This window comes from Bacillus rossius, chromosome 10, assembly GCF_032445375.1.
Source record: "Bacillus rossius redtenbacheri isolate Brsri chromosome 10, Brsri_v3, whole genome shotgun sequence".
Taxonomy (NCBI): Eukaryota; Metazoa; Arthropoda; class Insecta; order Phasmatodea; family Bacillidae; genus Bacillus; species Bacillus rossius.
In genome coordinates, this window is record NC_086337.1 from 14,925,904 (window position 1) to 14,942,087 (window position 16,184).

Genomic DNA, 16,184 nt, shown 5'->3' on the forward strand with positions numbered 1-16,184 from the left:
TATACCGCGAAAGTATACCTGTGAGCATGGCATTAAGGGGCCCACCCGCATGTGTGTTAGTGAGGCGAGATGACAAGAGCGACGTTCGCTGGTGCTTCTAGTGCGGTATCGCCTCTAAGCGCAAGGCTCTGTAGTCTTCTAGTCGTCCAGAGAACAACTGTGAAATTTGAGTGATGACCGTAACATGATATTGCGGAGAAATGAAGATAAAGGTGCACTGCAAGTCCCTTAAGTGCTTTTAAAGAATCTGCACCGGTTGTTTTATACCTAAAAATTACTCTGAAAACACGCCTTTCAGCCATTTTAAGTGTACAGTTTCATAACATAATCTGGAAACCAAACTACTTATCGCCCTCAGTGAACTATTAAATGCTTTTCGTGGACAGACTTCACCCGGATATTTTGAGTTGTTTTCAAATCGCGTAGTTTTTCTGAAGCTCTGTTAATCGTATGTGTGCCCGGGTGGGACGGGCCCTTAAACACCTGTCACAAGAAGCAAATCATCGGCGTGACCACTATTTAGAGTAGGTTCATGAAGTGTAAAGTGCAGATAGTCGGGTTGTTTCGCGCGGCCCTCGCAGCTGGCTCGGCAGGGCGGCCCTTGTTGTCTGGGGAGTCGGCGGCCCTTATTGTGGCCTGGAACTGCTAGCTCCGCGCCGCCTCCCTCCGCCCTTCACCCCACCCACCTCACTCCACCCCACCCCGCCCCACCCCACCCCACCCCACCCCACCCCACCCCACCCCCACTCACCACCCCACGCAACACTCCGGCACTCTAGGCCGTTCCGCGACCCCGGCTCCAGGCATCGGTGCGCAGCCCCAGTATGGGCAACTGCTGCGAAATCGCACTTAATAAAGCTACAACGAGTACAAAACAAATGTATTCGGGCAGTTACAGACGCCCCAGTGTATTGTGCTGTAGCAGCCTTGCATCGTGAAACGAAGTCGGAAACCTTACAAGACTTCTACATCAGAACTACACAAACTTTTTACGATAAATGCGCAAATAGTTTAAATCCACATATTTCTACATTATGAAATTATGATCCAGACATTAATGAGAAATATAAACGCCCAAAATCTATCCTGTCACACCGCCCGCCGTAGACGCGGACGCGGCGGGACTGCTCTCTGATTGGCCGGCAGCCCGCGGACCAATCAGCGCGCCCCCTCCCCCTGCTCCGTGCGCGAGAACACGCGCGCGGAGCGTACGCACACAAGCTGGCAGCTCACGTACATTAAGTTAATATTAAGTTAAGTTAATATTAGGCCCCAATTATATATAAGCACACATCATCCCACTACACACTGCACAACACAAACTATCAGGCGAATCAAATAGTCGTGCTTTGGCCCAGCGGGGCTCTAATGGAATAAGTAAATTATCCTTCGAAGATTAACAGCGTAGATGCTAGGCTAGAGTCTTTCAATGACAGAAGGTGGCAATTTCTCTAACTGACCGACTGCCTTTTGCTGGCGACAGGTCGACCTGAAGCTATGTCACCACTCTGGAGTCTAGTCCGATGCCACAGTTCGCGACCGCCCCACTTACACGATCATATTACACAGCCACAATGAGTGCTAACTGGCAGCACGACGGGAAACGGCATAAGCCGCCCCCAAAAAAACCAGACCTGACCAAACCAATGCGGACTAAAAGTCCAAGTGCCCCACCCTTGCATAGTAGAACTTCTACCACGCCCCACTCTTCTTCCAGGACCATCCTTCTATTCCTGTAATCCACCTGCTTGTAATAATGCATGACCTTTGCATCCCGCATGTATGTGCCCAGGGTTTTCCCTCTGTCTATGGAGGTTTTACCTGGGCCCAACTTATCTAGTTTTAGTCTAGAATTAAGAGTGAGGGGAGTTAGTCATGGCGAAAACGTCTGCCATGGCTGGCCAATCCCCTCCTAGCACATGATGCACGTGACCTTCTCAGCATGGTTAAAAACCCGCATGCTTAGAGCGTATAGGGCTAGCCCTGAGACGCACTTAGAGTCTTCCCTACCTAGACCCCTCCCTTACACACATAGTTTTAACTTAGGTTAGGAAAAAAAAAAAAACATCGGTGCGCGGGACCACCACGCGTGCGCGCGGAGCGAGAGATCGTGACGCGTCGGCCAATCAGAGACGCCCCTGCCGTCACGCCAGCCACGCCCACGCCAGACGCCGTGCACGCACTCCTCCTGCCTTCTCTTTCCAAGAACGCTGGGCAGTCGTCGCGACAGGAAACAGTTTTTGTTTGACTTAGCGGCGTGTGTCCACACTCGAACCAGAAAGAAGAAATGCATTGTCGGAGCAGTAAAAATTGTTTAGCAAAATTAACATGAAATTAGTAAAAATTCGTTCAGATATTCGAATACCTAACTTATAATCGATTATGAGGGAAAAAAATATTTTGTACTCTGTACTAGAAGTTAACGATGGCAAGTCTCGATGCAAAAATTAGAATTTTGATACTAGGCGTAATGGAAGATATTTTACACGTAGTATCCCTACTATGGTGCATAATGTTCAAAAAGAATTATGTAAATTGTGAATACAATTTTAATACTTAATGTGTCGAAGTTTAGCACACAGTCAAATTTTATCGCGAATACATGGATCTCAGTCAATTGCCTAAATAAAAAATAGGATGTGGGACCCGGCAGAAAGTAGTTGAATATTACGAGTCACAAAATGTATGTTTAAAATGTATTTATTGAATTAATATAAATATTTTCTCCAATGTTTGGGTGAAAAAAGAGTATAGACAGTAACAGCTAATGGCTTTGTGTTTAGCCTAGTGGCCTGTCAGTTACTCGAGCATTTTTGAAGAAGTGCTTGTTTGGAGAAGAAAAATGTTTAACAAAATTAACGTAAAATCATCTAACATTCATTCAGTTATTAAACCACCGTATATAACATGTTTTCAAGAAATTTTATGCGTCTCAATGTTACTATGAAGACGTTACGTGCTACATCTACGGTAAAAAATTCCGTAACATTAAAGATACAAACTTTCAGTATGTAATTATACATTCGTGTCCCGTCATTTTTCAAAATTACTTCAGTTTGTATTATTTTACAGAAATGTTAATAAAAACCTAATTGTACTACAGGCCAGGGTTAAAATATACAAATATGGGCTATATATTAAATTAGCTAATAACAATAACGTTTTAAATAACACGTTTGGATGTATACTTGACGATACATATAGAGTAAGTGTTAAATTAATTTATAACCATTATCATGGTGCGACTTCAGGAAAATTGTTATTCGTTTCATGGTCCATACTCCATAAAATAGACACAATAACTGCCGTAACTTAAGCACTTCCAAACTATAATTAAACCAAAGGGGTAGAAATGTGGAAGGTTTAAAAAAAAAACAGATGCATCGCTATAACATCCTAATATGACAAATATCGCATCCCTATGAAATTAACGTATTTTTGAGAATAATACGAGTAACTTTGGCCCAGATAAATGTTTTATTATTAAACATGACTGCAAGGAGTGAAAAAAAAAAACAGGGTTAGAGGATTTACAATTGAAAACTCCCTTAGTAAGGGACACCTGCAAATCCGTTCAAATTGTTTCTAAACCTTATATATTATCTAAAACATTTAATATAAAACAATTTTGATACAGCCATCCATTGCTGCAAAGAGTTAAGAAGAGGGGTTAAAGGACAAAAAAATTCATAACTTTCTTAATAAGTATCTACACTAACAATTATAATTTGGAAATTATTCTAAACTTCATAAATATTATCTTAAACGTTGGTCAAAAACCATTTTCTTATCACCACTTATTAGTGCAAGGTATAAAATATAGCGTTTGTAGGTTAAAAATTTCATAACTACCTTAGTATGAAATTCTATGATATTCAATGCTGAACGCATTCAATAAACATTCAAAACATTTTTGCTGCATATAAGAACATTTATATTAGAATTATGGAAAACATACATACTTTCATTTACATTAATCTCTCAAAACGTTTCAGAAGTTTCTAGAAAGTTTCAGAAGTATCCACAACGTTCCAGAAGAAATCGGTATTTTGAAATCTATCTGCACATATAGGCTGTGCCGAAATTTGTTTTATACTCTGCTTGTTTTATAAACAAGCTTTGTCTTTAAAATGTCTGATATCTGCAAAAGCGAATACGCATATTGAACAAAACTCATTAAATTCACATAAAATTACTGTTTAAATTTTACTTATTAAACACTTAGCTATGCAAGTAGTATTACTATAGCTTCAAAGTCTTTAGTGTGCACTTAACCCAACAGGTCAATATGTTAATCCAATAATCCGCCAAGTTATTCAGTACATTATAAATATTGTTCATTTTATAGTGATGAAACTCCAAACGGTTTCTTAAAGTACACATTGTAGTTAACAAGAGCTACATGAATTAAAATACAATTTAAATGAAGTATTTAAATGTTCTTAACTTTGTTTATAATTTTTTTTATTCTGTCAGTAAAATTTTACAGTTTCATTTTTGTAGTTACTTTATCTTGATCCTGAATGTGTTACAATTTTGATTAGGTACTAAAATAGAAATACCACAATTGCATAATACATAAATTTATAAATTCAAATAATATATTTTATAGTGAACTATTCATCACTGACATAAAATACAAGTACAGAAGTCTTGTCTTCGAAATCTACCTAATTGCGAAAGGCTATGGTGCTTTCCCTTGAAACTGATGGGAAATTAATATATTTTAACTATGTAATGCAATATTTTTTGTTTGATAATAGTACTAGTATCAACATAATGGTACAAGTGCGATATAATGATGGAATTGCCAAGATTATGGTATAATAACCGAGATAATGGTACACGAAGTCTAGAAGTACCGAAATAATGGTACGTGTACCGAGATAATGGTGTAGGTGCCAAAATAATGGCATTGCAATGGCACCGAGATAATGGCACGTACATCAGCCATGGCCTAGCCCGTGCCTTCGCGTCGTCTCTGTCCAAACTCTCGGTCTCGTCTCAGCTTTGGATAAATCTTTTGGAGTTTTGTGCCTCATTTGGTCTTTATTTCGTGGACTATCTATATGTATATTACATATGTTGCTTGGATGATTCTGAGGTTCGTGACGCCACGCTGCGCCTGCTGCTGCGAGTGGCTGCAGGGTTGCCAGCGCAGCAACAGTGACTGTGTACTCGCGGCTCAGTAGGTCTCGGGATATGTGACGCCGCCACATTGCCCTGTACCATGTACCTCGTACCCTGTACCCTGTACCTCGTATCCTGTACCCTTGTACCTTGTACCCTGTACCCTGTACCCTGTACCATGTACCCTGTACCCTGTACCCTGTACCCTGTACCCTGTACCCTGTACCCTGTACCCTGTACCCTGTACCCTGTACCATGTACCCTGTACCCTGTACCCTGTACCCTGTACCCTGTACCCTGTACCCTGTACCATGTACCCTGTACCCTGTACCCTGTACCCTGTACCCTGTACCCTGTACCATGTACCATGTACCCTGTACCCTGTACCCTGTACCATGTACCATGTACCCTGTACCCTGTACCCTGTACCCTGTACCATGTACCCTGTACCCTGTACCCTGTACCCTGTACCATGTACCCTGTACCCTGTACCCTGTACCCTGTACCCTGTACCCTGTACCATGTACCCTGTACCATGTACCCTGTACCCTGTACCATGTACCCTGTACCCTGTACCCTGTACCCTGTACCCTGTACCCTGTACCATGTACCCTGTACCCTGTACCCTGTACCATGTACCCTGTACCATGTACCATGTACCCTGTACCATGTACCCTGTACCCTGTACCATGTACCCTGTACCCTGTACCCTGTACCATGTACCCTGTACCATGTACCCTGTACCCTGTACCCTGTACCCTGTACCCTGTACCATGTACCCTGTACCATGTACCCTGTACCCTGTACCCTGTACCCTGTACCCTGTACCATGTACCCTGTACCCTGTACCATGTACCCTGTACCATGTACCCTGTACCCTGTACCATGTACCCTGTACCCTGTACCATGTACCCTGTACCCTGTACCATGTACCCTGTACCCTGTACCCTGTACCCTGTACCATGTACCCTGTACCCTGTACCATGTACCCTGTACCATGTACCCTGTACCATGTACCCTGTACCCTGTACCATGTACCCTGTACCCTGTACCCTGTACCCTGTACCATGTACCCTGCACCACCCCGAGCGATGCCTCTCGGTGGCCGTCTGGCCTTCGTGCGCGCGCAGCTGGTCGCCTGCTCGCCGCTGCGTGTTAGCCACCTTAACTACTACCCCTCGCCCGCACTACCCCTTTCCATACCACCACCCTAACCCTGCACACCCTACCCGAGTAGCGCGGCGCGCGATAAATTGTCGTGTAATTATACTTCGCCTTCTTCCTGGCAAATTGCCGGGATTACGTGCAAGGGTAAGGAAGGTTGCGCTCAAATTGCTACTTCCGTCGCCTTAGTTTCTCCTTCTCTCTCCCACCTCCTCTTCCTGATTAATGTCGTTGAGATTGTAATAATAATGAAGGGTGTTTTAGGTGATTAAAAGCTAGGTTGGGGCATATTTGAGTTGAATGGTCGGCCATTCGGTACAGGCGGCGGTGCAGCGTTGCCAAGTCGTGTAACGAAAAGGACACTGCGCATCGGTCTGTTGTAAATAATTAATTATGTTTTTAAGAAGGCTAAGATATTTTAATTTGCTAATTCAAACGTAAAACACGAAGTCGTCGGGAAGTAAGATCCCTTATAAAGTGTTGGGGATTGCCCAAAAGGCAGAGAATGTTGACACGTCTTCAGTGATTCACTAGCGTGTTCAGTTGAAATTTGTGTAGCTAACATTCTTTAGATCTTTCGAGGTCTGTTCTAGAGCGAGTGTTTACAAAGAGCAATCTTGAACGAAACGGCAAATTCCCTCATTGTTTGTGTTGTTTATCTAAACCACAAAACATTTTTTTTGCAATATAGCTATGGTGGCCGGAATGTGTGCGCTAGATTGCATAAATGGTTTTGCAGAATTTGTTTATTGGTTGAAGATCACGTTACTCCAAAAAACCTTTTTTTTCCGGAGAAGAGATTGTTTGGCCTATTCAATAAAATTCCTTTCGTAACCAAATACGTGGTTAAATTCATGGACTCGTGCGAAAACCAGATGATTTCAGACCTATTTTCTTTGAAGGAAAAAAAAGCTCTTGAATCGCCCTGAAAACATCACTGCAAGTATGTTGAGTAGAAGTGGCCACTATTAGAACACACATTCCACGAACAATTGCCCACAGCTTGTTTGCTATAAAAGGTCTATTTACTTTTGGCAGCAAAACCCGGCGTAGCCCTTCGCCTTATTGATATATAAAAAAATTTATGTTGAGTGGATTCGTTTTTCAAGAGTGTATTTAGTTAGATTATCTGTGTGTTCTACATCATTCAAAAAATTCGTTGTGACGGAAACGGATATCATTTCCGTTTTAGCTACGCTTTTTTTTATTGGCCTATTGCATCCAACATATTTTAGAACCCTTCCTATATGCAAAAAATTTGGTTGAAAAACAAGTCATCCGACTTGTCAAACAAACATGGCTGCGATAGTGACGTTTGAGATGACGTCATAACCCTTCAACGTTATATGATACAACAGGGAAGCCTAAGATGTACATCAAGTTTTGTCCCTGCCCGAACACGCCCGAATATTTACCTTCGGCCAACCTCGGGTTTATTTATATATATATATTTATATTTCTCTGTTTATTTTAATGTAGCTATACTAACCTAACTAACCGTCCATAGTGTTTTAAAGTGTTTTAATGTAGCTAACCTAACCGACCACTTTTAATATTTGAATTCATTTTTCCAGCGCAAAAATAAAACAAATCCCGAGGTTGGCCGAAGGTGAATATTCGGGCGTGTTCGGGCAGGGACAGAACTTGATGGACATCTTAGGCTTCTCGATACAACATATTGGAAGGTGTTGGAAGCGAAATTTTCATAGTGTTACAGTGCCTTTACAACACTTTCCAATAGAGGCGGTCAAAATGTCAGCAGATAGTTAGACCCGTTATACAATGACATGTAAACGGAGACGGTAACTCTCGGAACATTTAATTATCGCGTCTCCTGCTTCCACAACGCACGGAAACGTAACAAATGGCAACCAATTATATTGCAATTAAAGGTTATGCTTCGAGATCATAGCACGGGTTGAATTTAAATATATAATAAAAATAAACGGCAAAGTAATAATAGAACACTAGATATTCTTGTACGCGATTCAACTTTTTTAACGCGTTTATAACATAAACAAACATGGCTACCGCCGCAGCAAAGTACTCGGCTTCTGTTTGTTACACGGAGCAAAGTATACGCAAGAGCTCAGCATTTCCGAGCTAATACGTACGGGTTCGTCTCCGCCTGCGTGCTGATGTATAAAATCTGTTCCGGAAGATCCGTCTCCGTTTACGTGATCCATAGAGACCTGCAAAATTCGCGGATTCATTCGGTGATAGCCTAGAATTCAAACACATATACCTCTTAGGTAATTTTGCTATTGGCTTACTGTTCATCTGGACGAATCTCAACCAGTTATAAACCCTCAACCAAAGAAGGATCGAATCACAGACAAACCAGCTGAGACGACTTACAAGTCGGCAGCCAATGAACCTGCGTTATTTGCCCGAGTGTACGGGGGTATGTGCAGTCTATCCTGAAGGCCATCGAAACCGCGAATTTTGCATGTCTCTAGCTGATCCATCTCCGTTTCCGTGTCACTGAAAAACGGTACTTACGAGTTGAGCTCCGAGCATAACGCGTGTACCACTGATGTGGAAGCACTCGGTATGTGGGGTGGTGTTGGATAGAGTTCAACGTAGGACGTTCCTCACTAAACCGTCCGAGTTCTGAGCATGGGTGGCCAGTGTAGGCAATAGCGTCAGAGGTGGTGTCCAGTGTGTTGGTGGCGCGCGTGAACGCGCCAAACGTGCCGAGGCGCTTGTTGTTGCTTATCGCTCGCCGCCTAAAGGATTGGTTACACTCGATCGAAACTCCCCCCGCCTGGTTCGTGACTTCACACTCCCGAATTCCTTCGTGCTCCCAGCAACGCGGAGGAATGTTGCCGCCCCACTCGCCCGCCTCGTGAGCACGCGCGCTTCCACGCTGGACTTTCCGAGTGAAACTTCTCCATAGCTTGGAGGGCGCGGGAACATCTAGCGCCCCACTCCTGCAGTGCTGCTGCTCGTGGACACAGCCCGCTGGAGACGCGGTGACAAGAACTCAGGCTTTATACATAGTGACCCGGAAATTTCGCGAATTCGTCTGGCCTCAGGGTAGTTTTCCAAGTCATAGGCGTGCTCAACCCATGTTTGCTTTCCCATTGGTTGATTTACTAGCGAGAACAGGTGTATCCTTGTTAATTGGTACTACTTGATTCACTTACTTCTCTCCTAGCTGAGTCGTAGTTGGGCGTGTCCAAATAACTGCGGTCCAATCAGGAACACAGTGCGAGAGAGTGAAGGTTTGCATTCTAACTTGCTACTAAATGAATGCGCGAAACTTCCGTATCTCTAATTATACACTATGTCGTGTTTTGTGTTCCTGCAAGGGAATTATTGCATATTTGCTTTTATCGTTCTAGTGCATTAATTTGTGTCAAGTTACGGACACGTAACCAATTTGTTTTTTTAAAATCTAAACAAAGTTCATTTAAGCTGCTCTGATTAAAACTCCAATTAATGACATTTTCCCTTCCCCTCTTTTCAAGTCATTTTCGCACTCGTTCGGCTGTAATTAATTTTTGCAATTAGTTAACAAAAAAAATTAAATTGGAAAGGAGGTAACGGCGCTTTCAATATTTAACTTAACATATGATTACTATTCGTAAAAGAAACAATTGCGTTTTCGCAACCACTGATTTATACTACAATTTAAATTGAATGTGCAAATCCTAACAACTTGCGATGGTTAAGCATTACGAGAGAAAAATATTTAAAAAAATACATTTAAGGTTTACAATTAAAACAACGGAAATTGCACTGAGAGCCAAACATAGAAGCCGGTTTAGTGTGCTGAAGTAGGCAAGTATTTCAGTGAGTGTTTATTAATTCGCCGACTGTCAGCTGACCTGCGGAAAGTCAAACGGATGGAGATTTTGTTTTAATTTGTCATAATCGTCGGCGCAGGCGTTTAACGGCACACCTGAGCACTTGTGTGGTAAGTGTCGCGGGTTCATTGTGCAGCACAGTAGACTTGAAATACGTGTACCTTTTCTGTGGACATGCCCTCGAAGACTCTGAGCCAGTTAAAGAAGAGAAGTGGTTTCCTAACCACGTGTGATCCGTAGAGACCGGAAAAATTCGCGGGTTCAGTGACCTCTAGGATAAACTCCACGATCATCTATGTTCTAGGACAAAATGCGCCTGCTCATTGGATAATGGACTCGTGACACGTGTTACGTGAGATGCTTGTGATCTGATACTTGTGATTTTGTTGAAGGTTTTTCACTGGCTTAGAGTCCTTCAAGTAAACGGTGGTCCAATCACTGACTCAGAATGAAGGTGAACGAGTTTGGAGTGTAGCCTACCGCGAAATGAATCCACGAATTTTTCCTGTCTCTAGACTAATCCGCCAAGGAAATCTACCTCTGAAATGTACGTAGAGGCAAGTAGAGTCGAGGCTGTAGCAGTTAAGGCACGCCGCGATAAGACACAGGGGTCTAGTTGCTCAGGATGAACGTTTATCATGGCCGACATTGTTCTCCATCTGCGCCGAGTGGAGGCGTGTTTCCGCGCGGAGAGAGCGGCCCACCTGCTGCAGGCACCTGGGGCTGCCTCAGTCACGGCGCGCATTACCACACAATGGCGCTGTCCTCCGCGGGCAGTGCTCGCCCTCCAAGGACTCTGAGCGGGGCGCGGGACAAACTTCCTTCGTGTGGACGTGGCTCTCAACAACACACCAGCTTCACGTTTGTTACTTGTGTGGTCCATTAGAGACGATTGCACACGACGAGATAGGCGAGGCAGAAGGACTCGCACACACACTGTTAGAAATGTCTACCTTCAGTTATCGAAGAACGCGGGTTACAAATTAAATTTGCGGCCAACTCCGAAAAATCTACGGACACAGAGATCACAACTTTGAACGTGAATCCAAAAGAATAAGCTTAGCATATTATGAAGTAGCTTGGCTTCTGGGTTGTAGGCGTGTCCTTGGCGAATAACTCACCGACGTTTCGGTCGACATTGCAGTCGCCATCATCAGGGAGCAGTAAGTACCTAAGTAGGTAACTGCTCCCTGATGATGGCGACTGCAATGTCGACCGAAACGTCGGTGAATTATTCGCCAAGGACACGCCTACAACCAAGAAACCAAGCTACTTCAGACAATGGCCGTGAAAGCCTGCGAACATTATTATAATATTATGGTTTATATTTTTTTAACAAATTCCATCTTTTGGTTCGGTTATTTCAGTTTGAATTTTTCTTTGATAAGTCTGTAGTGTCACTGTTCTCCGCAATAAGTCTGTAGTGTCACTGTTCTCCGCACTCATCTGGGCCAATAGGAACGCGTTCGCTGTACACTGTTCGAAAATACAGTAAAGTTGCGGACTTTCCGACGAAGAAATTACCTGAAATGAACGAAGATTAGGTAGGTACTTCGTAATTTCAGCTAGTTTTATCATCGTGAAAACTACGCCGTATTCCGACTTCCTAGTACCGTGCTCCGATGTAAACACGGTAAAAAGGCAAGCATAAGGACATGTTGGCTGAACAAGTTTATAAAGTATTTGTTTTTTTATAATAGGATTACTCTTGTGGATTCGTGATAATGAAAGTGAAATCAGTACCTGTAAATTTACGAAGATCCCTGTAATTTGTCATCAGCATTCTTCGCAAATTTAAGGTGAACAGTTTTAACAGTGTGAAGACAGATTCCTGGCCTCCTGTCATGTACATTTCTCGTTACATCTCATGTTGCTTCTGGCTGCCAGAGCATATTCACCATTTATGTGTAAAAATCTTAGCTCTCAGTATACTGCGTTCAGTAGGATTAATTTCGTGAAAAGGCAGTGGATGTTGATGAATGGAAATGGGTAACCAAGATGGCGGACCCACGTGCCTCAACATAAACACGTATATAGTCCCCATCGTAAACATTGGGTGGATTACCAAAAGTTTTGGTGTACCAAATGAAACTTTATGCTAGTGAAACTGCACCGGAATATATTTGGTGAAGTAGTATAGTCAGTAAAAAGTAATCTCAAGTTTTAAAATAATTAAGAGAATTGGCATTACATTGATTATAATACATATTCTCCTTCTAACATTCCAAAGGCTTAGTAGCGCAGAGGTAGAGCGCATGCTTAGTAACCTTAAGGGATGGGGTTAAAATCTTACTGTAACTTTTTTTAAATTTTTTAAATAACGTTATATATATTTATAATGTTGAAGCAGCTCAATAAGGCAAGGTTTGATTGTATGGAGTACTATTTTCAAATTAATTTCAGTCGTTCACGCAAAAATACATATATAAGCAAATACTTATTGTTTTAATATGTTGTATTGTGTGTGGAAACTTTATAGTATTAACTGTTTAATGAATTTTAACAAAGACGGGCACTATTTTAATATATATCCTTGTCGAAAATTATGTCCAAAGCCGGGGTTTAGGAATTTTAAAGTCTTTTTCGTTTATATCTTAGCAGTTTAAAATAGTTTAAAATTTCTCTGTGTGATGGTGGCACGCCACGTTTACGATTCAGGCTGCGAATCTAGCGGCGGGCGCAGAAAGTGTGTTATTTATAAATATTTGTATGTACTTGAAAAGCGATGATTTTATTGATCAGTCAGTAAATGTGTCACGGTTGGCATTATTTTAAATAAATATACTTTTAATGTCGTTCAGAGTTTCGTATTATAAGTTTAATTGCTACATGAAAAACATGACATATCATAAAATTTGCTCGTTACCGAGGCTAGATGTCTACCTCCTAATATTTTGTTGCATATTTTCTTTTCTATAAACTGGGAACAAATAACGAAACAATTCGAGCGATACAAAAATGTTTGTCTTTTACAGGAAAGTAGCGTACTCGCCCTATTGTTCGAAGGCCTTAAAGTTATTTATAACTGTGACGTAAGACGGCAACGTTAATATCATATAAAACCTTTTGATACATTTATACTCAAAGACAGTCAACTTTAGGAAACAATTTAATCAACGACTTGTGGGCTTTCAAGCCATAAACTGTAAAACAAAAGCTGCATACATTTGGGCACATGATATTTAATCCAGGACAACAGTGCCTGGTAAATTGCATTCCGTGTATTATGCATGCATGACCTGGGTCTGTGTACATGCTTGTCTGTACCTCGCTGTCTGGTGTCATTGTCTGCCTTGATGGCCCTCGTGTCCGCATACATATTCACGGCTTGTGATGCGGCAAGTGTTCGACAAGTTGACACACGTGCGTGCTTCTGTGGGCTGACACACACACACACACACACACACACACGGCTGTCGCAGTGCCAGAACCACAGCTGTCCTCCGATCGGCGATGCTGGTGTGCAGAACACACAGACACGTGTGTCAGGCTGGCGGAACATTACATGTACCCCCAGAGCCTTTTTATCTGAAACACGGTGGAAGAACTTTGCATTTGTTCCAAGCTCGCACGTCATTCAGGAATGATCATTGAAATTTGAAGCTACTGTAGCTCGTCCGCTTTTATGCATTTTTTTTTTAAATCTGCTTAAAGTAAACTTCATAGTTATTTTGAATCCTGCTTGTCGCGGGCACACAGCTAAACTGTTGTTCGTCTTGTGGACTTATTAGAAATGTTCGCTCTGTCTTTATGAGTGAAACCAATCAGCCACAGGTGTTGGTTGGCGAGGTGTGGCGAGGTGTGCTGAGGTGTGGCGAGGGGTGGACGCGGCTCGGCTGACGGGCGGCGGTCTTGTTGCAGAGCTGCTGGCGTCCACGTGCGGAGCCGCCCCCGAGGTGAACAACAACCTGAGCCTGGCGCCCAAGGAGGCGGTGCCCCGCCACCAGCAGCCCGCCGTGGGCGTGGCGGCGGTGGCCGCCGCCCCCTGCACGTCGTGCCGCCCCGGCTTCCTCGCGCCGCCCGCGCCCTACCAGCAGCCGTGGGCGGGCGTCACGGCGCCGGCCGCCCCCGCGCCCCCGGCGCTGCACCAGGCGGCGGCCGTGGGGCGGCACCGGGGCGCGCGCGCCGCCGTCGAGCCGGGGCCCGAGCAGCGCGCCGCCGCCCGCCGCGCGTCCGCCGCCTCCTGGGGCGGGGGCGGGGGGGCGGCCAAGCGCAGCCGCACCGCGCAGGCGCAGTTCCTGCAGCCCGCCGCCCCCGAGCGCGGCGGCTGGGCGCAGTGCACGCCGTGCGGCGAGGAGTGCAAGGCCTGCTGCCTGCGCTCGGAGCAGCAGCAGCAGCAGCAGCAGCAACAACAACAACAACAGCAGCAGCAACAACAGCAGCAGCAGCAGCAGCAGCAGTGGAGCTCGTACTACTGCAGGGGCGCGAGCGAGGACGCCTCCAGGATACTCTGGAACAACGAGAACATGTTGCGACTGTTCCAGGTGTAGCGAGCCGCCAGCTAAACACTTTTACATTATAACAAATTTAAAATTTGAGTACGCCTTAAAGAGAGATAAAATTGTGTAATGTAAAAAAAATAACAAATAACTATTCTTGCATGTTTGTATATTATTTATTTTGTGCCTCGGTAGAGTGTGACTTCGGGCGCGGGCGGGAAGAACTGGCGGGGAGGCAAACCTTTTTGCATAACATTGTTTTAGAGTAAGAAGTTCGGATGAGTTTCTGCGACACGTGGTCTTGTTCGGTTCGGCTGCGTCACAGAACTCTCCCTGACCTGGCGAGCATATCGCTACCGTTGGTCACACTATTTTATAAAGGTATTTTATTATATAACAGAAATGAGGTATCATCTAGTCCGATGTTATAAGGTTGCAGTGAGTTACTTTTTCTAACGGTAATTTTTTTTATAAAGTGCGGTAGATTAGCTATTACTGTAAGCCTAAGTAGTTCGAAAAAAAATACTTTTAATTTTGAACATAACTATAATAACGGAAGTGTTTTTATTTTCATCTAGAAGTGTTCCTCTTCAATTGGGGATGTAAGGCTTGTTTCTATAATCACATCGTCACGGCCCTAGCTGTAAAGCAATTATAGTATACTGTATTAAAATTTTCTTTAAAGTTTTGTTGGAATCAACGTTAATAATTTTATCAGTTTTCTATGACCTAGCCGTATATGTTTGTTTATGCATTTAAGAAATTTTGTTGTGAAGATATATTTTTCTCGAATTGTTTCCTATCATTGCGAATTTCACTGCAAAAGGTACGTAACAAACGTTTACGCGTGCGTTCTGCAGACAATAAATCTAATATTCTATATTCCCTCCTTCCCAAGATAAATAATTATTCAAACCAAAAAATGCAGAAATTATTTTTAATTATGAGTAGTACAGATATTTTGGAAAAATTCTTAGTTTATGAAATAATGTTTTAATATTAATCTTAAAATAACAGTTCGGTGAGATAAAAATATTTGTCAGAAATAAATTTAAAATTGTTGCAGATAGTGAATTTCCCATTTAAGAACTTGCAGTAATAACTTGACCTTGCGAAGGTCAATCTTGGGCATATTATATAGTTTTTAATGTAATTTATCTATTTTAATTATTATAAAGTTAAAAAAATTAATGTACTTATTTCTATGTATTTCAGAGACGGGCTCATGTGCCAGATGTAATATCACATTATGCCTATATACTATCCTTCCGTTCGCGTTCAGTGTTACCGTTTTCCGTTTCGCCAATATCTTTAACGCCCAACCAACTCAAATACATCTGTTTTAAAATGTTTCATTACCAAGTTGCAAAATAATGAGCGATCTGTGTCCAATAGCACGCACTTTATTCGACGCGCCTGATCCTTCAGTGTTCTCAGCTGCGTCTACGGTCTCTACTCGCTACTGCTGAGGTAGTAGCTTTCTCTGCGTGCCTGCTGTCTCCACTCACTACCGCTGAGGCGGAATTCTAAAAGGAAGTTCTGTGACGTATGCCGAATCGCTGGTCCATCCCAAGTTCCGATCATCATCTACGCAACATAACTATTTTTTCCCCCGAATGAATGAGTATTGAAGTAAGCG

General features: G+C 43.0%; 1 protein-coding gene across 1 annotated transcript in view; it reads left to right on the plus strand.

The window, feature by feature from the left end:
- The window catches only part of LOC134536299 (guanine nucleotide-binding protein G(s) subunit alpha isoforms XLas-like), a 375,501-nt gene extending 360,905 nt beyond the window's left edge, over positions 1-14,596 (plus strand). Inside the window, exons 2-3 of the mRNA XM_063376050.1 lie at positions 13,968-14,448; positions 14,527-14,596. Coding sequence (XP_063232120.1) covers positions 13,968-14,448; positions 14,527-14,596 — 551 coding nt within the window. The remainder of the gene's footprint in view (positions 1-13,967; positions 14,449-14,526) is intronic.
- Positions 14,597-16,184: the final 1,588 nt, after the last annotated feature.